The sequence below is a fragment of the Lissotriton helveticus genome, chromosome 1_1 (genome assembly GCF_964261635.1).
Source record: "Lissotriton helveticus chromosome 1_1, aLisHel1.1, whole genome shotgun sequence".
NCBI classification, from domain to species: Eukaryota; Metazoa; Chordata; class Amphibia; order Caudata; family Salamandridae; genus Lissotriton; species Lissotriton helveticus.
Window position 1 is genome coordinate 1157428213 of NC_136057.1, and position 23581 is coordinate 1157451793.

The 23581-nt window shown below is 44.4% G+C and overlaps 1 protein-coding gene across 1 annotated transcript in view; it reads right to left on the reverse strand.

The window, feature by feature from the left end:
* Positions 1 to 23581, reverse strand: part of ORC5 (origin recognition complex subunit 5) — a 401683-nt gene that overhangs the window by 106422 nt on the left and 271680 nt on the right. The window contains exon 12 of the mRNA XM_078679036.1: positions 21623 to 21733. Coding sequence (XP_078535162.1) covers positions 21623 to 21733 — 111 coding nt within the window. The remainder of the gene's footprint in view (positions 1 to 21622; positions 21734 to 23581) is intronic.

A 23581-nucleotide genomic window follows, 5' to 3' on the forward strand; every position in this document is an offset into this window, starting at 1 on the left:
TGGCTGGTTTGGTTTACTTGTCAGACCTTAGTACAGTGCACTGAGTGTGCCCAGGGCTTGTAAAACAAATGCTGCTGGTGGGCTTGCAGCACTGGTTGTGCCACCCACGGAAGCAGCCTGTAAAAGTGTCTCAGGTCTGCCATTGCAGAGCCTTTGTGCAGTCTGGTACTGCCATGTTGACTGGGCAAGTGCACCCACTTGCCAGTCCCCAAACCTTCCCTTTTCTTCATATCAGACACCCCTATGGTAGGCTCAAAGGCAGGGTGCATTGTAAGTATAAGATAGGACAAGCCCGGATGTGTGTGGCATGTGCTAATAGTGAATTACAGCCATTTTCATTTTTCACTATCGCAAGGCTACCTATTCCCCATAGGCCAGAATGGGCAGTTAGATTATTACATCTCATAATCCTAACTGACTCAGAAAACTAGGTAGAAATTCGAGTTTAGTATGCCTGAACTCAGAATGATAAAATACATCTTTTAGTGAAGTTGGTTTTAACATTCTGTTTTTGAAAATACCACTTTTAGAACGTAGGTATTTTCTTGTCCAACTACCCAAGCCTGCCTCTACTAGGCTGTGTATTTCTTGACTAGAGTTTGAGTGACAGGGGAAGGAGACAGGGTGAGTCAGCCCTGTGGTGAATAGAGAGATCTGCATCTAGATGGGAGGGAGGAGTTGCAACTGGGACCTGAATAGGACTGTGCCATCCCTCCACAATGCTGGCTCCACCTCCTGTGGTGCGTCTGATGTTTCTGCCCTGCACTGTGAAAGGAAAGAAGGAGTCATGTCAACAGAGTGCTCCAGGACTGACCAGCACTGGTGTGGACTAGGCAAAGGCTTCTCTGCGTTCAGAGAAAAAAGAGAAAAGTAGTATAAATATTGGGACTGAAATCCAGGAACTTTCTATCATTTTTGGACAAAAAGAAGAAACCTTTGCTGAGGAGTGGAACCAGAGAGACTGAGGAGACTATCCCTAAGCTGAAGTGCTGCTTGGGGGATTGGCCTGCAGTAGTTGCCTGACTGCCAAAGAAAGGAGAAATTAACTTTGTGTCTGCGTTATTCAAATTGTGAAGGATCTCCAAGGGTTTGAGAGAAGAGCTTGCCTCCCACTGAAGTCTCCGGGACAACAGACTTCAACCACCAGCTCCCCAAGAGTTCTTTGGAAGTGCCTGCAGTTGTTTTGGGCCTTCTGAGAGACTGCGTGTCACAAGGTGCTGGAAGCGCGACTCACAAAGAAGAAGCGTGTCGCCATCGCAGCTGCTGCTGTCGCATCGCTGAAGGGTGTCGCCGCTGTAGCGGTCGCATCGCATTGTAGAAGCACCTCACATTCATGGAGTAGCGTGCTTCCGCCGCAGTCGTCGCATCACTAAACAAAGGTGTCGGCGCTGCAGTTGCCGCATCGAGCCGAAGCGACTCGCATCGTCGGAGAAGAGTGTCGCCGCCAAAGCAGATGTCGTCGCACCACTGAACAAGGAGAACAAGGGTGTCGCTGCTGCAGCTGTCGCGTCGAGACATCTCGCAACATCGGAGGAGCGTGCTGCATCAAAAAGAAGACGCAATCTTTGTTTCTTTGCACCGGATCTTCAACGCATCACCGTCTTTGCGTGTAAGAAACGACTGCATCACCATCCCTGCAACACTTTCGTTGTAGAAGCGTAACACATCTTAAGGTACATTGACTCCGTGTCGCATTTTAAGATCTAAAGTGAACTACGTTAATTCTACCATTTTAAGTACAGTATTGTGGATTTTTGTCGTTTGTGGTCTTGAGTTAAATCTATATAAAAGAATACTTATTTCTAATATACAACTTGTGTGGTGTCATCTGTAGTGTTGTCACTTGATTACTGTATGTGTTCACAAATGCTTTACACACTGCCTCGGAGATAAGCCTGTCTGCTCGTGCCAAGCTACCAAGGGGTTGAGCAGGGGTTATTTTAGGAGTGTACCCCCTTACCCGGACTAGACGCAAGGGTCCCTATTTGTCACAGGTACCTACCTATACCAACTAGAGACCCCCAAATCTTACAATTGGCATCAACACAATCTTATGTAGAAGTGTGCATTCTTCATTGAAACAGAGTGCAAGTAATTTACTGCTGATACAGGACGTTAGCCATCAGCATGAACAAGCAAACCTTCTTGGCTGGAGACATACTTCTGTGACAAAACAGCCAGGTAAAAGGAAGGTGGAAAAAGCAATATAATGGTCTTCTGGGTGGAAGAAAGCAGCATAAGGGACAGATCAATAGCAAAAAGCAGAACATGGAATGGTCAAGCAAGACAAAGTAAATACTGAACACATTGGGCAGGGTAGTGATGAGTGACTATTCAAGAAACCTACTAGCTACATCAGTGAGGGCTTGGCCATGGGACAAACATCTGACAATTAAGCATACCTGAAAGTGTTGAGCAAGATAAAGGGAGAAAGGAAGCTCAAGCTATGCACTGGTGAAAGTGAGGACCAGCAAGCAAGATGAAGGATATTGTGAGGCTAGGGGCAGTTTGAGAGACTTACGACTAGATCCTATGGTTGGCTTGAGTGATGTGATGTCTGCTATACGTCTAGGACACGGAGATATGGGTGAATGGGAAAATGCAGTGTCGCGAGCAGGGACAGAAATAAAATAGGAATCAAGAGAAAAAAGGTATACAACTCTGGTACAGGGTGTAAAAGGGTAGGAAGTCAAAGAATCCTGGGACAATGGAAGAGCAGGAGACTGAATCATGCCACAATGGGAGAGACTAGCACAATTGCGAGGCAACATTTGCAAACCAGCAAGATGGCTCACTAAGTCAGGGCACACCTCTGACAACTGGTGCGATATGCAGTAGGCAGTTCAACACCTGACAAGGATCTACCTTCCATCGTTGAAGTTCAGTAAATGGAGTACCACCAAATTGAGCCCCAGTAACATCTGTTAAATATAACTCTTAAAACCAGACAGTGGTATGGTATGAATGGCTATATTTAAAACATTGAGAGGAATGGATTGAGGCAGAGGGAAAGACCAAAGAAAAGGAATGACAATGGGACCTCAATGAAAAGGGATGTGAAGTGTTAGGGGGCTGGAAAGAAAAAACTGGAGATCATGGGCAAAACCAGACTGCCTTGCGAAATAGAAAGACATGAAATGAAGAAAGCCAGATAACACCAGGACAGAGAGCAAGTGACTAGACTAGAGCACAAAGGGAAAGGCAGGAGTCCTAGCCTGTACCTCACAAAGGCAGCATGAACAGATAAAAGCAGAATCCAGAGGTCGATAAATGGAGTGCCAATAAAAACTGGAGTGTACAAAGCACTGTGGTGATAGAGAGTTATTAGTAATTGTGAAGACCCCGAGGAAGGCAAGGATGATGCAGTACTAGGGGAGAGAGTAGTGTTGTGGCTCGTGAGCATGTAGCAAAAAAGACACTGGTGGCTGACATACCAGCCCAGAGAACAGAGACAGATGGTTGTTGCAGTCATTTCACAGTGTGGAAAAGTGGGACCTGAGTTAGAGGTGGGGCCTACAGTGATTAAGTAGTGTACAGGAATGCAAGGAGGTGTGCAAAGATGATGCTCGGAAGAGAGGTGGGGAGGTTTGTAGAACGGAGTTGAAGCACTAAGCAGGAAGTGAGTGGCAGAAGGAAAGATGGTGGTGGCGAGAAGGTACTATAGCCACAAGCAACTGAAAGATCCAAAACAAACGGGAGGCACCAGGATGAGGAGGGAGGCATCTGTAAGATTATGAGTTCACTTTTGTTGGCAAATGGTCAGGGGACGGTTTATTCTGGGCAGAAAGAACAATCTGGTTTAACCCCCAATATTCTGGTTTATAGAAGCATCTTTTACCCCTGACGGAAGTAGATCAACACACTGGGAAGGCTGAGGAAAGCAGAATAAAAAGGGAACACAACAAAAAGGGGACTTAAACAAAAAAAAACATAACCTGCACAGAAGTAAGGCGAATATCTTGAAATCAAGACAAAGGCAATAGTCACAGGGTAACAGGCAGCCTCTAAACTGGATTATTCTGGGAAAAAGTACTGAAAAAGCAACCTGAAATTGAAAATGTGAAATCTCCCCCTGCATATTTTGTGTACATTCGCTGTAAATTGCAGATCCTAGTACACAACTATAATATAAAGCACACTTTTGCCACTTTTTGCATCTTCTATTATAGTTGATTAATCAGCATGTGCTATTTTAAAAGCAATTCACGTGTCCATGGTGCTGTGCAGGTACAAGTTAGCAATAATTACATGGCAAACTGGACACCTATAGCTGCAGAGGGTCATGATCCAAAGGTATAGTCTCATATTTTTATATTAAGAGACGTGCAAACTGGGAACAGGCAATCAGAGGTTAAGTCAGTGCATCAAGCACTCCAGACATATGCATGATGTTTGCATATTTAAATCTCTGTATACCTACTCACAAGCAGCAGAGTAGCCACTGTGTCATGGGTTCTAGTGCAAGGAAGAAACTGTGGCCCCAGGTTACTGTTTGATGTGTCCGTGCGGCTGTCACTCTGCCTCATGATTGAAACTCAGATGCAAACACACCATGACCGACCACAAAAGCAGCGTCAACAATCTACTGAGCTTGTTGTATGCCTGGCGCAAAGGGGGGTTTGAATCTACTCAGCCAATGGAAATGATGCCAACCTTTTGAAAAATGCTTAGGTCCCCCTGTTTGGAAGTAGTCGACGGGGCAGGGAAACACAGACTCAAAAAATGCACATAAAAAAGCGCCCAATCTTACTTTATCAATGCACAACCATCACCAATTCATCCTGAATGTGATAAAGGCTCAGTGAAATATTATTTGCGTTCATATCAACAGTAGTTATTTCTTCACTTATCGTGATAATTTTCTTTTTATCATATATATATCTGTTCTTTTTTTCTATAAAACTTTGGCTAACGCAAAAAACTGTTTTTAAGAAGACATTTTAAAACAATCTTATTCTCATTCACATCCAAATACATGTCTCAATCAACAGCATTCCTCACACATAAAGGTTTCATAAATCACAAGTCATTGGTTAAATCATCATTTCATAAGAGTTTGGTTCAAAGTAAACGTTTCTGCATCCAACTCCGTAATGTTGTTCGTGGAGAAACTTTGCTTCTGTGTTCTTAAAGTAGAACAGATCCTAAATCAATAACATCCTCGGTCAAGACAATTATATACTCTATTTCTTTACAGCGCTCATACTTATGTTAATGTTATTATGCCCTTATGTGGCTTAACCAATCTTCCTCTAAGCACGCACAAATGCCTTCCTCTGGGGTGCCACACCTGTACGACCCCAAAGGCCACCCGAAGCCTATTCAGGCAAAATGTCACTAAGCCACACATTCAAATAGGAGCATTAAATATAAAGGGCTGCTTAGTTCCATTAGATTTACAATCCTCAGACCGAGTCATCAGAGGTGCCACAAAATATCCATCACCACCGCAGAGAGCTTGAGAAGAGACACGTGTACTCGAATTAAGACTCTCCCAAGGCCAGTCGATAGGAATATCCCAGAAAATGGAAACATGCTTGACTGGGGACATGCATAGTGTGACTAGTCCAATGGCACATAGAGCGCACCTAAAGAGGTGTGTTCAGTCACACAAGGCTTACTTCTATTGGAACCAAGAGATGACCGTGATTATCATCTGGCAATCTGGAGGCTCTAAATGTAATATTCCTTATGGGCCTCTCAGAACAGGATTACTTAAACAAGCAAATAGAATGGCATTATGAGAATAGTCTGCATGTACCGAGAACTCCACATAACGGAAAGAAATAATCGCCACGCTACCTTGATGTGCACACGTGCACTGAAAACAGCATTGATTTGTTTCCGAGGGTCACAACAACTGAAGGGAGATTATATGCCTTCAAAGGACATCTCCATTCTTCAAATATAATTAGCATACATAAATAATGCAGGGACATGAAGAAAGTCCTCTCCTGTCCTACCAAAAGTTAATGATTCTGCCTTCTGGAGAAAGCTGGCATGCTATCATCTGTGGGGGAGAGCAAAAATGCAATACCACCACATCGGACTACCTGTGAGGGGCTCCAAACTGGTTACTCATCGTATGCGAAGGAAACTCGACCTCCCGGTCCCTTCTTAAGTATTTATCCATACATATGGGCGACACACTGGCTCCCGTTGAAACCTGAATCTTAGCACCATAAATAGGGCAATAAGGGTAAATGTACTCACTAAGTGCCCCCCAAAAACCGGAGTTATAAATATGCTTGCTCCTTGATGGCCGCTAAACTCCCCAAATTCACTGGACTGGAATGGTGCTAACCTTTTGACACTGAACAGTGCTTGTTTTAACGTAAGCCTCATGGTAGCCACAAACTACCTCAAGCAGAGACATGACGTTTCACTCCCCCAGCCAATCACTGGCTAGCGCCCAGTCTTGGGCTTCTAGCCAATCGGGGGCCTCCAAAGATTCTCTGCCAGCATTTGATTGGCTGTGAGCCCCAGAGTGCCCACAGCTCATATTATTTAAGTGATTTAATGTCTACTTGTCCGTCGGACAAAATAGACATTAAATCTTCTTGCCCATCAAAAAATCAATCGGCGTGGGGAGAGGATTTCTCCACCCCTGTCACTTGCATACCTTTTGGACTCTCGCCCGCTCCTTGGTGTTTCACCAACCTGATCAGACCTGTAGCAGTATTCCTTTGGGCGCAGGGCATGCGACTCATCGTCTATCTCAACAACATACTTTTCATTAATCAGTGCCCGCTGAGTCTATCCCTACAACTACAGATGGCCATAGATCTACTGGAATCGCTAGGCTTTGTAATCAACAGGAGCCCAGAACCTCTAGTAGTGGCATCTGCCGCCTTCCTTCAGGACTGGAACCTGGAACAGGAATATGTGTTTCCTCCATTCGTGATGATCACGTGATTGTCTGCACAATTACGCAGACAGGAGGCTGATCTGGTCATGATAACTCCAATATGGAGATCGCAAGTCTGGTATCCAGTGATGATGGAACTTTCCTGGGATTTTCCAATCCCTCTACCCCTAGATATCCGCAGGGCAACCCTCATCCCTGATATTAGCAGGTTCCCTCAGTCTAATGGCATGGAGGATTACCGGGAACAATAGAAAGTCTTGGGAATTTCAGCAGGCTGCAGAACTCCTTGCCAATGCTTGGTCATATAGCACCCCCAGATGTTGTAGATCGGTCTAGATGGGTACGATGGTGTCTCCAACGCCAAGTGAATCCCATGGGGGCAGAGATTGCACACATCCTGAATTTCTTGGCTTGCATGGCTTCACAGGGCTTAGCCTATAGATCCATCAACACCTTCAGGTCTGCAATCTCGCAGGACACCTTCCCATAGATGGTCATCCGATAGGGGAACACCCTTTGATCTGCAAATTCCTAAGAGATATTAGATTGTCTCTACCTCCAGAACCCAGACATTCAGTGTTATGGGATGTAAATAAGATCCTGAATGTATTCACCTCTTGGCCAGCCAATAGATATTGGTTTAGAAAACAACTGTCAGTGAAACTGGTGATGCTTCTTTGCTTCCTATCCTGTCGAAGGGTATCTGACGCACAGGTTATGGACATTACAGGTAGGATTTTCACTCCAGCAGGGGTAACATTGCATATTTCTTTTCGAACTAAATGCAATTTAAGAGTGGTGTCTTACCCAGAGTTTTGGGGGGTACAAAGTTGTGCGTGGTCCAGGCCCTGAAATTGTACGAAGCAGCCACGGACAAACTTCGTCCCCAAGGGAAAGACAGCTGTTGATTGCTTTAACCGAACCCCACAGAGCGGTTTCCTCCCCTAAAATTGCCAAATGGATAAAATGGGTGAGGCAGGAAGCAGGGATTAACACCTCATTTTAGCGCCCACTCAGTCAGAGGAGCCACGGCTTCTAAGGCCTTCTCCAAGGAAGCATAACTAGAGGATATCCTCAATGCAGCAGACTGGTCATCCGAATCCACCTTCAAAAAGGTTTTACTTCAAACTTATATCATCTCTGGCAACCATAGTGGTGAATCAGCTTTAAACTAGCCTAATCCTCGCCTCCAAGTCCTGCTGTAGAATGAAAAATTTCCTAGCTGTCGACACGGAAAGTTTCAATTCTCTAAAGGACACAGAGGCAAGGATTAACCCACCCGTTCTCCCTGCAATTGGCACCCAACCCACAGTAAGAGTCACAACTCAGGGTTATGACAGGATGATATTGATTATATGTAAACTTTGTTTTAAGTATTCTGCTTGTCAATAGTTGACATCACGTCTTCACTATTTTTCTAACTTGCTGTGGGATCCTTTTTGGGTGATGTTTTCACTTTATTACTGTTTGAAGTGTTGTACAAATATTTCACACATTGGCTGTATGTTAAGCCTGACTGGTCTGTGCCAAGCTACCAGAGGGTTGAGCACAGGTTAGTTTATGTTGAATTGTTTTATTGAGCGCTCGAATACCCAAGGGTGTCTGACACTAGAAAGATTGTGCCAGCTGCATTCCTCCCTTGTCGTGGATCATGTTACAAATTAAACGTAGCGCGGCCGCTTTCACTTTGGCAGCCGCATGTACTTGTCTTCCACACTTGTCTGTGGTTCTTTTTCATGTTCACTTCTTTATTTGCTTGTTGCACTTTTTAATTTGTCACGCTACCTCCCATAGGTTTTTTTGATTGCAAGCACGTTATTTAATTAAAAGTCATTGTCTAAAAAGGCAGCGCACTCCTGCAAGGCATGCATAGTCATGTCAGCTTAGCAGACCGCCGCACTTCCGGAGCATTACCGGTGTGTATACCATGGACACTAGGCTTACAATTCCGGAGCATTACCATGGACACTATCCTTCCAATTCGGGCGCTTTACAGGTGTGTATACCATGGCACACTATGCTTCAACTTTTGGAGCATTTTCAGTGTGTTTACCATGGCACACTAGGCTTCCACTTCAGGAGCATTACTGGTGCGTATACGATGGCACACTACGCTTCGACTTCCGGAGCATTACCTGTGTGTTTACCATAGCACACTAGGCTTCCACTTCTGATTACTAAAAATGCCTCACTTACGGAGCATTACCGGTGTGTATACCATGGCACACTACGCTTCCACTTCCGGAGCATTACCGGTGTGTATACCATGTACACTATGCTTCCACTTCCGGAGGATTACCGGTGTGTATACCATGGCACACTATGCATTTACTTCCAGAGCATTACCTGTGTGTATACCATGGCACACTACGCTTCCCCTTCCGGAGCAATACCGGCACGTATACCATGGCACATTAGGCTTTTACGGCCGGAACATTACCAGCGTGTATACCATGGACACTACGCTTCCACTTACGGAACATTACCACTGTGTATACCATGGCACACTAGGCTTTTACTTCTGGAGCACCCGTGTGTATACCATAGCACACTACGCTTCCACTTCCGGAGCATTACCCGTGTGTATACCATGGACACCATGGTTCCAATTTCCGGAGCATTACCGGTGTGTATACCATGGCACACTATGCTTCCAAAGCATTATAGGAGTGCATACCATAGCACACTACGCTTCCACTTCCGATTACTGAAAATGCTCCACTTCCGGAGCATTACTGGTGTGTTTACCATGGCACACTACGCTTCCTGATCCAGAGCATTGCCGGTGTATACCATGGTACACTAGGCTTTTACTTCCGGAGTATTACTGGTGTGTATACCATGGCACACTACGCTTCCGGAGCATTACCGGTGTGTAGTATTCCATGGACACTATGCTTCCAATCCGGGAACATTACCGGTGTGTATACCAAGGCACACTAGTCTTACTTCCGGAGCATTACCAGTGGGTATACCATGGCACACTACGCTTCGACTTCCGGAGCATTACTGGTGTCTATACCATGGCACACTAGGCTTTTACTTCCGGAGCATTACCCATGTGTATCCCATGGCACACTATAATTCCACTTCCGGAGCATTACCAGTGTGTATACCATGGCCGGCGAGATACGTGGAAGTTGGTAAAAAGCAGCAATCCGTACACTCCATGGGGCTGTTCACGTAATTAATCAAACAGGAGCGCATGCCACTGTCTCCGGTCTCTCCTGCAGCCTTAAGCAGCATCTTACACTTTCACTGTCAAAGTGCAAGATGCTGCTTAACGATGCTGGAGGGAGCGGAGCCAGACAGTTTGACCACATACATATTCCACTCTAGTCTATTTGCTGTCGCTAGCATGGCAGAAGTCTGCTATGAACTGCTTTTCTCTGTGGCCAGTATTGAAAAAACGAATTGCATAGCAACAGCCTAATTATTGAATATGCAGGTGATGGCACTTCTGCAGTACAGACTGATAAAAGCAGACTGACGTGAATAGGTTCCTACTGTGTGAGCGGGTAATAATCAGGGCCACAGGAATTATGTGGCAGGGGAGGGCAAAATATGCAGCAGAGGTGAGTAAATTATGTGTCAAGAAAAGGCAAATTACGAGGCACAATGCCGCACATTTTTTGACTGTATTACTTCATTGTTTTGCCATTTTGTAAACATGCTAACACTGTCTGAGCTTTGGATTCACCTCATTAGTACCAGTGTAACACCCAAATATAGCAATAAGCAGCAGATAGGTGATCAGTCAGGCTTTGTAAAGGGCTTTCAGCAGTGCTGCAAGGAAATGCATGAGTTCTCAGATTTCCACTTCCGGCAGTGCCAAATACTTCTGTCCGTGTTAAACTAGGATAGGACCACGTGATGTGACATTACATTATACAAATCTGTGCCTGGGCCATGGGGTGAACAAAGAGGAGGAAAGATTGCGGGCTTTCTCCCCTGGTCTGTTTCCTGTTGTGAATAGATTCCATTTTGTGTGAGGCATCTACTTTTGGTGAATACCATTCCTGTGGATGAGTGCCTTCTCTGGGTTCTTAGGTCTTCACGGTCTGGCTAGGGAGCTGGCTTATGCGTGGCCCTGTGGGACATTTTAAGTCATGACTATGGCCACAGCAAAATATTCTAAAGGAAAACATCACAAATTTATTGAAACATATCTGTTAAGGGGCTTACATAATAAATAACTTCGCTCTTCAATAAAAATGCATTGAATGGAATCATGTTCTGGAGTATTAATGTTCTTTCCAAATTAGTTATGAGATTTAATTAAAAAAACGTAATTTATGAATTTCAATTTGTTATATAATGTTATAGCCTGCTTGCAGAGCGAACACATTCATATGAGTTACCATGCTACAAAATCACTACAGATAACCAATATTTGCAGTGCGCAACACAAAAGCTCAAATGATAATACAACATTTGGGGGGGAAAGATGGGGCTCTGAGATATACAGTACATTATAGGGTGCCCTACTGCCTTTTAATATTTATTCCTTGCTATCTCGTGTCCAGCCTGAAAAATCACAATAATGTTTATTTTCTCCGTAGATTTCATTTCCAAAGGTATATCATTTAATAAAGAAATATGTGAGGTACTCAGCACTGTAATCTCAAAATATGTTATGATATATACACACATACATCCCACCAACACACATTATATCACAACTCACCACAACATTCCACACCATGCCTGTGCCCTTACGTCACTACACTAAGCACAACTTACACACAAACTTTACAGTACTAAACACAGCAGCTACATTGCTCTAGAACATACCTTAAAACATTGCCAATATCTCTGGCTAAACACTTATAAGGTCCCAAAGGTGAGACCTATTGACTAAGCCTGTTTCCTTTTCTCGGCGGGTACCCGATTTTGTTCATGGTGGCAGAGCCTCGTTGGCAACTATTACTTTCATTGCAGATAGCTGAGAGTTTCTGTGGAGAGTGGAGCTTCGCTCATGGAAGCTGACGTTGGGTTGCTATGAGTTGGTCGGCTGTGGTGCTGTCCACATCAGAGCAGCCAGGATGATGTGATTGAGTATGGCGGTCCTTTGTGGTTGTGGCTGCACTTCCATGTTGGGAGTCCACAGGTGGAGCTGTGTGGGGCGGGCTGTGAGAAAAGCAGGGCTCTCATGCGGAAAAAAGCAAAAAGGGTGATTGGCCCCATTGGGTATACATTTATTGTTTTTGATATTGTTTCTTAGCCTGCTTTTTGTAGGTAGACGAGTTATTTCGGCCTATTGGAGAGGTTATCCTGAGTCCTGTGTGGGCCGTGCGAGAAATTAGCACCATTACATTGCTTGATTTTGGTCATGAGAAAGTGGCACTCATAGTTCTTGAAATGTCACTCATAATTACACTGAAATTATGAAAATGGCACACATAGCAATCTGAAACCTTCGCAGCTATGCCCCGGTCAACCAACACCCCAATTTCTCACAGTTATCACGATATGGTTGTGGAAGCGACTCCGTATCAGAATGGGAGTGTAAACTAGGTTGATGCGATGCTGCTGAAGTCACTCCGGGATCGCTCCGAAGTCCAAAAGGGCTATCGGCTCCTCCTCTGGAGTCAGTGGCGCCATTACCTGGGGCTGCCAGGAGGGTTGTAGCGCTGCAAGAGGCCTTGGTACCAACCCAGAAGCCGAGCAGGACCTTGGAGGTGAGGTAGAGTGGCACAATCTGTGACGAACCTGTGGATGGTGAACCGACTGAAGGCACTCCAGAGGGATCCGGTCAAGTATCAAACATTCTACCCATGGACTCCTTGAACCTGCGGAGTTGTTGCGTCATGGTCACTGAAGCTGGGAAAGCAGGAGGCATAGGAAACCGGAATCAGTTTGAAGGACAGAGGCAGTGTTCGTGGCCTAGAGGTACGCATTGCACTTCACAATTCCTCACAATGAGGGTGGCAGGAAAAAGGGGAACCGTGCTTCAACTTCCTGTGTTGTTTTTTTTATTTAATCAATTTATCAGATGATCTCGACTTTAAAGATGATAGTTTGTGGGAACGGCTTTGGGAGCAAGACCGCGTACACGACCTTGACTAGGATCACACCTTCTCTTGATGTTCCGATAAATAAAGTTTGGCTTCGCAGTCACGGATAGACTTTGGATTAATCTTTGAACACTTGTCACACAACGCTGAATGGTCAACGGAGCCTCGGCACCAGGGACAGACCTCGTGGAGGTCAGTCACAGACACCCGCTGGTGGCAATCCTTGCACACTTTGAACCCTGTGCTTTTTGGAGGTGGCATGTCCTTTGAACACTGGAAAACAATTCATAAAATTGTCTGTCAAAACTTGATGGACTATGGAGTGAGCTCTGGATCAGTGTCGGAAGGCACGGGAAGAAAGGAACAAACATAAGTATGCGGAGGTGGCAGCTATGTAGGAGCCACAATGTCACTTCTGGAGCAGGACAGGGCAGCTGCCGATGCCACCTACCGTCGTGCAATGGAGTTGCTAAGGAAATCTTCCAGATCCAGTCTGGCTCCTGGGGGTATTCACAAAGTTAGAAGTATCCATCTGAAATATAGTCATCTCCATTACTGCAGACAATTGCCCACGTGCACTGCATTCCCTACCTTGTGCAATGCAGGACATCCAGGGCCAGAGCGTGATGACATTCTCAGGGGTCGTTGAGGTGCATTGTTATGGGTATTCAGGTGACGCCACGCTGCATCACACCTTAGTCGTTATGCTCCTATGATCTTGGCTCTACCAAAACGGAGTCAAATTGGCTACCATCCCCTTCCTAACCCCAATATATCATTTCAAACATGTCAGAATAGTTTTAGTAAGTTTTATTAACTACTTCAAAAATACAATTTCTGCAAAAGAGAAAAAAAGCTTGAAAACTGTTGTTGCAGTCCAGCATAGTAATGGTTTATCCTTCTTGAAGTAATTCCTGAACCACCAGATTACCGCAGCACTGATCAAAAACAGAGAAGCACTGGACATTGCCCTAAACATAGGGAGTACAAGGCACAAATAATCACCCACAGAAAAAGAGACTCATTTGAACAATGGAATGATAGTGCCATCTAGTGTTTTTGCAACTGAACTTCCAAACATACGGAGTCTTTACTTTGACCTTCTTTTCCCATACTATTCTTGCACATGACACGGTCTAGTTTCAGTATTTTTAAACAATCAATTACACGGACATATACACGGTCACAAAACAATTATACCTCTGTTTGTACTGGCTCCTGTTCTCCAATTTATCCTAAAGTCTGCTGAAAACAATGTTTATGCAAATAAAGGTTCACAGCCAATGGAAAATTCCAAAATGCAATTATGAAAACAAATGAACTGTGCTAGATGAGGGTACTGCACACAAACGAGAAGTTGATCAATTGTGGGGGAAATCTACTTCAATAAACCATTGCATGTTGCTTTATTATTAGTTTGCCTTAAAAACTAGTCACAAAGTGCTCATTTTCAAGGAGCCTCAGGTTTTTGCACAATGAAAAAGAGCAAAAGGACAGAATAACAGGTAAAAATGGGTACAGTGGGGGCAAAAGTGAAAAGGAAAGGTGCATTGCTCTGCTTAAATCTGGCAGTGCAAGTGTTGGTGTGGGAATTAGATCTCCATGACCCGTCATCTAAAAGTGGCATCCATCTTTTGTAGAATGTTGATTAAAAGACGCCCTGTCGCGAGCCGATTTGCTAGTCTATAGGGTTACGTTGCTTTACAAATAAATCAGGTCTCTGTTGGACCGATTTAAACCCCGCCTGGTTCACTTGCATAGTGCAAGGAAGATCCTCAGACTTGGAACACGTGTGTTCACGGGAATTGTATTTGAGGACACAATAACACGACCGGCAGGGCATCTAGAACTGCCTCTACACTTAAAACATAACTAAACAGTTGTGGAGTAGTGTGGCTCACTGGTTAGAGGCGGCAGACCCGAGAGCAGAGGACGGCCCGGGACCAGGGTTCGATTCCCGACGCGGCAGGTTTCTGGACCAGGGTCAGCGGACTCGATAATTCTCTCGCCTCGGTGCCCACTCTGATCAGCGATCACACTCGGCAACTCTGGGCACTAGCTTGCCTCATCTTCACTAACGGCCCCACCAGACCGCCGGGGATGCCTGGTCTCACCCTGGAGATACCCATTAAGGGACCATCTCTCAGGGAAGCCAGGAAGGGTTTCGCAGCGGTCAAAGCGCGGAGGTACCCCTTCGGGAGTGATTCCAGCGCTATATAAGCACATAATTAATTAATTAATTAATTAAAACATTCCAACCTTCCCAGTCTCTCCCCAACAATCTAGAACCAAGACCCAACACACTTCCCCTTCACCTACAACTCCAAATACAAAACGAAAGATCACAACATACAAAAAGTTCATAAAACACAGAGGCGCACACACACACACAATGACCAGAACACTAGAGCGTAGCATGCAGAAACAAGAATAACCCACTCGCATACATACATAATCCCTCAGACTCTTAGATTTCCTTTCAGCAGGGGGATCTATCAATGTTCATTGGTGTGGTGACATGTTTTTGAATTGACATTTCTCCTTGTTCCACCGCCTCCAGTCATCTAACTTCACCACACGTTCTCGGACTTCTCTTTTGGAAACAGAGAACTTAGAATGCACCTTGCCCACCAAACGTGGTATTTTGATCCTGACCCAATCCCCCACATTAACTTTCAACAGACGTATATTACTACTTTCATCCATACATGCGTATTTTTGTGCCATTTTCCTTTTAGTCTTGACCCATGACAACTTGTCCTTCAAATCACTTTTCTCACCAATCCATGAGCCAACCAATTTGGTTGAGGGCACTCGTCCTTTCAGGAGATAAAATGGAGAACATCTGTGACTGCATTCGGGGTAGAACAAATGGCCCACACAACTCATGCAATTTTTTTTTCCAAACCATTGGGAAACCAATAACTACACATTATCCTTGTTCACACAGCTGCATCGCTCCACAAAACCATTACTGCGGGGATGGTGGAATGACGTGGTTGTATGCTCGATACGCCAACGTGCCACCCATTTATCAAAATCACAGGAAGTAAATTGTACCCCATTGTCCATCACCAATTCATTCGGAGCTTCCTCTCCAAAACACAATTTTTGAGGAAAGTATTTCATTTGCACCAGCATTTCTCACAAAACTAAGTTCCGGCCATCTCGAATAGTAATACACTACCACAATGCAGAACCTACAACTCTCTCTCAAGACAATAATAAGGCCAATAACATCCAAACCTAACTTCCTCCAAGGTTTCTCTGGCACAGGATCACTTTCCATAGGAATGGGAATCGTGACTGGAGACTTGTCAATTATAGCACAAGCAACACAGTCGCTAACGTAATGTTCAACATGCTTATCCAAACCCGGCCGCCAAAAGCAATCTCTTAATCTCTTTTTCATTGCTCTCATGCCAATTTGTCCTTCATTTCCCAATTTTAAGATCCTTTCACATAACAGATAAGGGGCCACCAACAAATCAGACCTCCTCAGAAGGCCATCAACCACATTCAGCTCATTGAAAGCCTGCTTTAACACGTCCAATTGAACACTCTTGCTATCAGTAAACTATCCTTTGCTTATATGCTTTATAAGCTCTTAAAACAATACATCACCTGGCACTGCCGATTTCCATTCTGCTTCTGTGACTCCACACTCCCCTAAGTTACCCAAGAAACGAATCACATTATATTCCTCATCCAACACCTTTTGCTCCCGTCTTGCTGCATCCAAGGGCAACCTGGACAGGCAATCCGTGAAAACTTAGGTGTATCCTTTCCAGCCTCATTGGTGGTAAATTGACCAACAGCTTGTGATCTATACGAATGGCAAACTCCATGCCCCATAGATAGTAACTAAAGTGATCCAAACCCCACCCACACGCCAAAGCCTCATGCTCAATCCAGAATATGTACCTTCAGGCCCTCTCAAGGAGCTGGAAGCAAACACAATCACTTTATCTTAATCACCACGTGTTTGGAGCAAAACTGCTCGGAGTTGGTCAACACCACAGAGGGATCATTTGTCAAACAGGTTAAGCAGAATGAAATTGACATCCTTTTTCTTTACCAGGTTAAACTCCTCCTTAACTTCCTAGAACTACACAAACACAGCATTCTTCATAAGCAACTCATGTAGATTAGGAGTCTGCTCTGCACATTTAGGAGTAAACAGTGAATACAACTCCAACATCCCCAAAAACAATCCCGGCTGATCTTTATCCAATGGTGTGGGAAACTCCTCAACAGCTTACACTGAACTTTCCTCGAGTTCAACAACCCCTTTAGCTGACAATTTATATCCAAAATTCATGTGGTCCAGTGCAAATTTACACTTGCTAGCTTTTTTCAAAATAGACCACACCCTAATCAGAGGTCTATCATGGGCATCTGCATCCTTTACAAACACCAGAATGTCAGCTTGAAAGCAATTGACATTTGGCAAACCCTTGACTAACGCCTCCAAAACCTGTTGAAGCTCAGATGACACTGAAGCCAAACCGAAAAAGACATGCGTTTAAACCTGTAGGACCCTTCAAGGGTAATAAAATATGTCAAAAGGCTGACATGATCAAGGTAGGAAAAACCTTGGCATCCTTCAAAGAGGCAAGCATTTCAGCAATATTTCACAACGGATGTCTAGATATCCAAAGTCTTTCTTTAATGTCCCTCAGATCTATGCACATTCTCACAGACCTGTTAGGTTTCCTGGCCAAAACAAGCAAGGATAACCATTCTGAGCTTTCCATGGGTTCACACAATCTTTCCAATTCCTTTCTTAGCTCCTCACGCATTGATAAAGGTGCATGACGCACTTTATGCACCACAGGACGCACATCGGACTTTAGAATTATTTATTGAATGAATACCTTAATTTTACCTAGTCTTTATTTCTAAATATCATTGCTCCAACCACCCCAACAAACAATAACCATCCTTGGTCACATACACTGTACCATTACCACAATTCCCTTTGAAATTAAACATAGCATCAAACTCCTCCCAGGACTGCAATGGGTCTACCACCATAGGCTGCTGGACGAACATTGGATTCCCTCAATGTTATGATGGAAAATCTCCCCCACTCTTTAGATCCAATTAACGTTTAATGTCAACTATACAATAAAGTATTTTAATAACCACAGACCCCACCTGATAAACATGTGCACTCACATTCCTAGGACACAACCTTATGTTCAGTGAGATCATTGTCCACAGATAACATTTTCCTCACAATCAGACCGCTCAACACATTCCATACTGTACTCCACAAATGTATTAATTTTTTTTCCCGGACCTATTACTAGGTATAGACCGCCACACTTCGCCAAAATGCCCCTTCTTTTGACACTTGGTACAAGTTTTGTCAACAGCCAGGCATTTTTGGGCATTACTCAAGTGATTCTTGTTGCCACACTGTTAACACCCAACTCCTTTAGGTCTAAATACATCCTTACTAGCTTTTACTTTTGATTCATCATCAGCAGATATAGCATGCACTTTCGGCTTCACTGACATTAGCTCCATGAAAACAGGGTCAGAATCGATATTGCTTGCAATTTCAACAGCTTTGTCAAGGGTTAAATAATCTATTGCTAATCATTTCTCTTATCTTTTTACTATTGGTCCTGTCCACCATTTGATTCCATAATCAGCTCCTCTTCAAAAGTTTTGTAATCACATGGCGCAGCAAGAACTCACAAACGCAGTTACATAGTGTTAGACTGGGCCCTTTTTGGCTAAAGTTCCCTAAACTTTTAGCTTTTCTCCTAGACCTTTTTTCTGACATGGTGTTGCCAACTTAGATGCTTTGGGCACTTTGCCACTGCTGATCAGTGTTAAAGTGCTCTCTGTGTAAAGAGTAATGGTAATTAGTTGTCCATGATTGGTAGGTTTGCCTTACTAGTAAAGTACCTAGTAAAGTGCACTATGTGTGCCAGGGCTGGTAATGCATATGCTACTAGTGGGCCTGCAGCACTAATTGTGCCACCCACACAAGAAGCCCTAAAGAGAGAACTCAGGCCTGCCACTGCAGTGCCTGCATGCCGTTGTAAAACTGCCATGTTGTTCTGACAAGGTGCCAGCCTTACCCATCCCTTTTTATGCACATCAGATACCCCTATGGTAGGTTCAAGGTACCCACCCCGAGCAGGGTGCAGTGTATGTAAAAGGCAGGACATGTACGGAGGTGTGTACCATGTCCTGACAGTGACAAACAGCCAAATTCGTTTGTCACTGTTGCAAGGTCATCTTGCCCATAGGACAGAATGGGGGAGGCTGTGTAATATGTTTCCAGCCTATCTTCCCATAGGCTTAAGATGGAGAGGTGACGTTTAGTGTGCCTGAACTCACAATTTAATAACACATCTTTTTGTGAAGGTGGTGTTTGCATTGTGTGTTTGGAAACCACACTTTTATAAGTGGCTGGTTTATTTGTACTAACAATTCTGTGCGTCTCTGCCTGGTTGTGGATTGACTGTCTAGATTTTAATGTGATGGGATCTTGGAAATAACTTTACCCAGGGGAGGAGGTGAGACAGCAACAAGCTGACCTGCATCTGGAGTGTAGGGGGGAGGAGTAGCACCTGGATGTGTAGAGGCCTGGGCTGCCGCCATAAAACAATGGCTCCATCTCCTGCTGAGTGATTGAAGATCCAGACCCCACTATCAAAGGAAGAAGGCGTCACTGGCAGGGAGACACCCAGAATTGGTTTGGACTGGGGTTAGTGCCCCTGAACACAAACACTTCAAAGACATGAAACCCCTGAACATTGGAATGGAACTGATCAAACTGAAAAGGATTGAAACTACTTTGTGGTCAAGAGGAACCTTTGCCAAGGAAGAAACAGCTGAAGAGACTGAAGGAAAGGACTGACCCTTGATGTGTGTTCTGGGGCTGGCCTGCAGTTTGCTGAATTAACCAAGGAGAGGCTAAGGGACTTTGCTGTGTCCCCCTACTTGAAAGGACGTTGCTGTGTCCTGAAGTAACCTGTCCCCAAGGGCCCAAGGAGAGCTGGCTTCCTGTTTCTGAAAATCAGGAACAAAAAAGTTTCAAAGGGTATCTCAGCAACGCTGTGTGTATGTTTTTTGCAGCCTGAGACCCTCGTAAGAATTGCCCTGTGATCGTTGGCCCCTAGAGTCCAAGTGAGTATCCGCAATGCTGTATGCGTGTGCTTTGTGCAGCCTGAGACTTTTGTGAGGATTGTCCTGTGATCATGTGCACCCGGAGCTTAAGTGAGTCTCAGCGACGCTGTGTGCGGGTACTCTGTTGCAGCCCGAGGCCTTTGTGAGAAATTACCCTGTGACGGTGTGTCCGGAGCGGTCGTGTTCTCTGAGTTGATCGACAGCATGACCAGAAGTGCTGTGATCCTCTTTGCCATTAGCCCGGACCGGCATCCCTAGAGGAGCTTTGAGGATTCACCGCCGCCGGCCCGAGCCTGCCTTTGCCAGGGTGAGACCTCGAACCATCATGTCGGGGGTCCGTGTTCCACCACCCATGATTAATGAAGTCGCATCGGAGGCCCAAGCTGCGAGGCGAGGAGAGTGAGATCCTACCCCCCAGGTAACGCTTAGCGAGCGTGCGTCGTGCCTGGGTGCGGGCTACGAGAAAAACGCTTTCAGCCTTTCCCATCCTTGCAGCTTATATCTCAGTCCGTACTTGCAGAGGAGTGGCAGTACCGGGGCTGGAGTGTGGAGCTGCACTTTGTTTTACACCATACCCCTGTAGGAGGGCATATTTTGGCAGTAGCTGACCGTGAGTCAGTAAGAGTGGCATAGAGACCGACCAGAGCACCGTAATCGGTGCCGGAGTACATTATTGTTGGCATTACGAACTGCCTGATTGTTGCATTACGCATTGCATTATTTTTGCATAACGAACTGCCTGATTGTTGCATTACGAATTGCATTATTTTGGTATTACCAACTGCCTGATTGTTGCATAACGAACTGCATAGCATTGCATTAGGACTACATTGGATCATCAGGAATTTCTCATTTATACTGCAAGACCGTTAAGCTCAGTTCCTGCACAAGCGGTCCGTAGGACACTGATTTTGCAAAGATAACACATGTCTCCCTGCAGATACCAGCACTCTCCCGAAACCTGGCACTCCGCAGAGCACCAAGTCCTAACACCGACGACTCTGGCATTGGTGAAGAATTTTCTTCTGCAGAGGGCTACTCTTCCTGTCAAAACGCAAATCGGTACAGAGTAACTGGTGGGTACAAAGGCCCAGCTCATCGCCACAGGAAAGAAGATCTTCAGATTTGAAAACAGGTGTGTTCACAGGAAATTTGAGCATACAATAACACGATCGGCAGGGCATCTACAACTTCATATACATTTAAAACATGACAAAATTCCGAGCATCTTCCCAACGATCTAGAACCAAGACAACACATAAGGCCTGACAATTCAGGGTACACGAGTGAACGGCTTAAGGACTATGCTTGTAGCTCTACAAGCTATGTTAAGGCCAGATTTAAAGTTGGGTTGTAAGGGGAAATCCTCCTGTTCGTGGTGATTGTGGTAAATCCTCCATTAGAAAACTTCCCACCACCCCCTCCACTCCCTGTTGAGAAATCATTTTGCAGCACTTGTTTAAATCAGGCTTTCAGTGTGGAGTAGTTCGTTTTTGCCTTGTTGGAGCCCTCAGGAAACTTTTCCTAGCTATGCTAAATTACAGTTTATGAAACCAAGTTAGAAAACAGCTACATGTTAACTCACCTGGGAGAAGATATTTGCTGTTGGCGCAACCTTGCTGTCAACAACACTATACAAGATTGCCAACAGTCTGTCAAGAGGGAAAGGCTTCGGCCCAAGAAGATGATTGCTGGTCTGTAACAAGAGAGACATCAATTAAACCGATAATCATTTGGGATACAGGAAGATTACATTTAACATTGTTGGCTTTAGGTGCTGAACTAATTAGTCTTTCCCTGCCAAAAACAGATGAAGCTCGTCACTTGTAGCACATAAAGGGCAGACTAGTTAGCTTGCGTGGTCATTTTAAACAGTCAATATCTTTATATACACTTACATTTGCAAAGCATTAGTGTACGCTGCAATGCAAACGTTAACTTCGCTGACAATTTGAGTATGCTCTTAGTATATCAAAACATTAAGCGATTAAAAGAAGATATCTTGGGACCCCCCCTAGATTGTCTGCTTCAAACACCTCCACTACCTAACATATCCCATAAGGAATTTTCCTAGATTGTGCTTAATAGGCCCATCCAATGGAGGTGTCCTCTTCCTTGGTTAGGAGGAGGGTGGGGAGGGAGGGGGGGGCTTCTTTTCGATCTTATCTTTGACAGGCCAAACATAGTAATACGATTGCCGGGTTGCATCCCGAAGACCATAGAGCGAGCTGGCTCGTTCATTATTTTCTCTATGTTGAAAATCAATAAACGAAATAAATGTGTGCCAACTATAAACATCTTTACATATTTCAACATGTAGACTGGGACCAAAAAGGTGTTTGGTATGACAGGGTTCTTTGAACATGAAAGAAGGAATAATTTGCTGATGCACATGATGGATTGCCAATGGTAGGTGGGAGTTAGCAGAAGTTGTCAAAGATTTCATACCCAGAGTTACCAGAAAAGTCCACCACCTACCTCAATCTTAACTTTTAAAAATTTGCAAGACATGAACAAGTGGTTAAAAGACTGCCCTACCATCTGCCAATCTCAAATCGACCTTAACACAAACCCATGATATCCATAATAGGATATAGGCTCAGAGAATGATTACTTCAGCTTCTCCTGACTCCTGGATGGAACATATGTGCACTCATTTATTTGGGTTCTGTGAAAGGTAAGCGTGGCCGATGGTGGTCCACATGTGGCAAAAGGTTAAGGGCATGCAGTGAGACTTTGGTTCAGGATGTGCAGCGTGAAGGCGTTTCAGTGTGTGTAAAATAATGGCAGTCCTTGGATATCATTTTCTGTCCCTTTATATTTAGGCTTTCCTGTTTTCAGTTTCTTTTTTTGGTAAACTCTGGTTGGGTTTTAGCATTTTTTTCAATATCTTAAAAAAAAAAAACAGTGGTTACCAGTGCTTAGACATTTTTGCACCATTAAAAACAACAGAAACAGTGTTTCAGTGTTTATGGAATTTTAAATATTGCTTGCCTTCTGCCCTGATAGTGCAGGTGTATAGATAGCATGTGCACAGGGTATAGGAGGTCCAAATACATTTTTACTGCACCCAAAGGGACTACAAATTCAATAGCATTCTTCATTATCTCTGAAGATTGTAAAGATGCTTTCAGCATACCATCTAGCAAGTGACAACGATCTCTTTCAGGGAAGCACTTCAGCCCAGCTATTGAATTTGACAGGCCATCATACAACGTTTTCACATACATAGTGGAATTAATGCAAATACAAACAATATCACTCCAATCTTTTTTGAACTTGGTAGGAAGCTTTTTCAGCAGCATTCCAAGTGACACTGCGTTCCAGGTTTCTGAAACGTCTGGTGTCATGTTTTCCCCACTACATCAGATTCTTGGTGACCGCATTCTTTTCACATATACCGGTCACTACATCTTGCACTGAATGTTTAAAGTGTGGGGTGTTTGGCAATTCACTTACAATCAATACTGACTCGTTAGAAAAGGGGGCTGATGTAGCAAAAGATTTCATCCATTCTCTGGTCTGTGGCTAAATGTTATGGTAC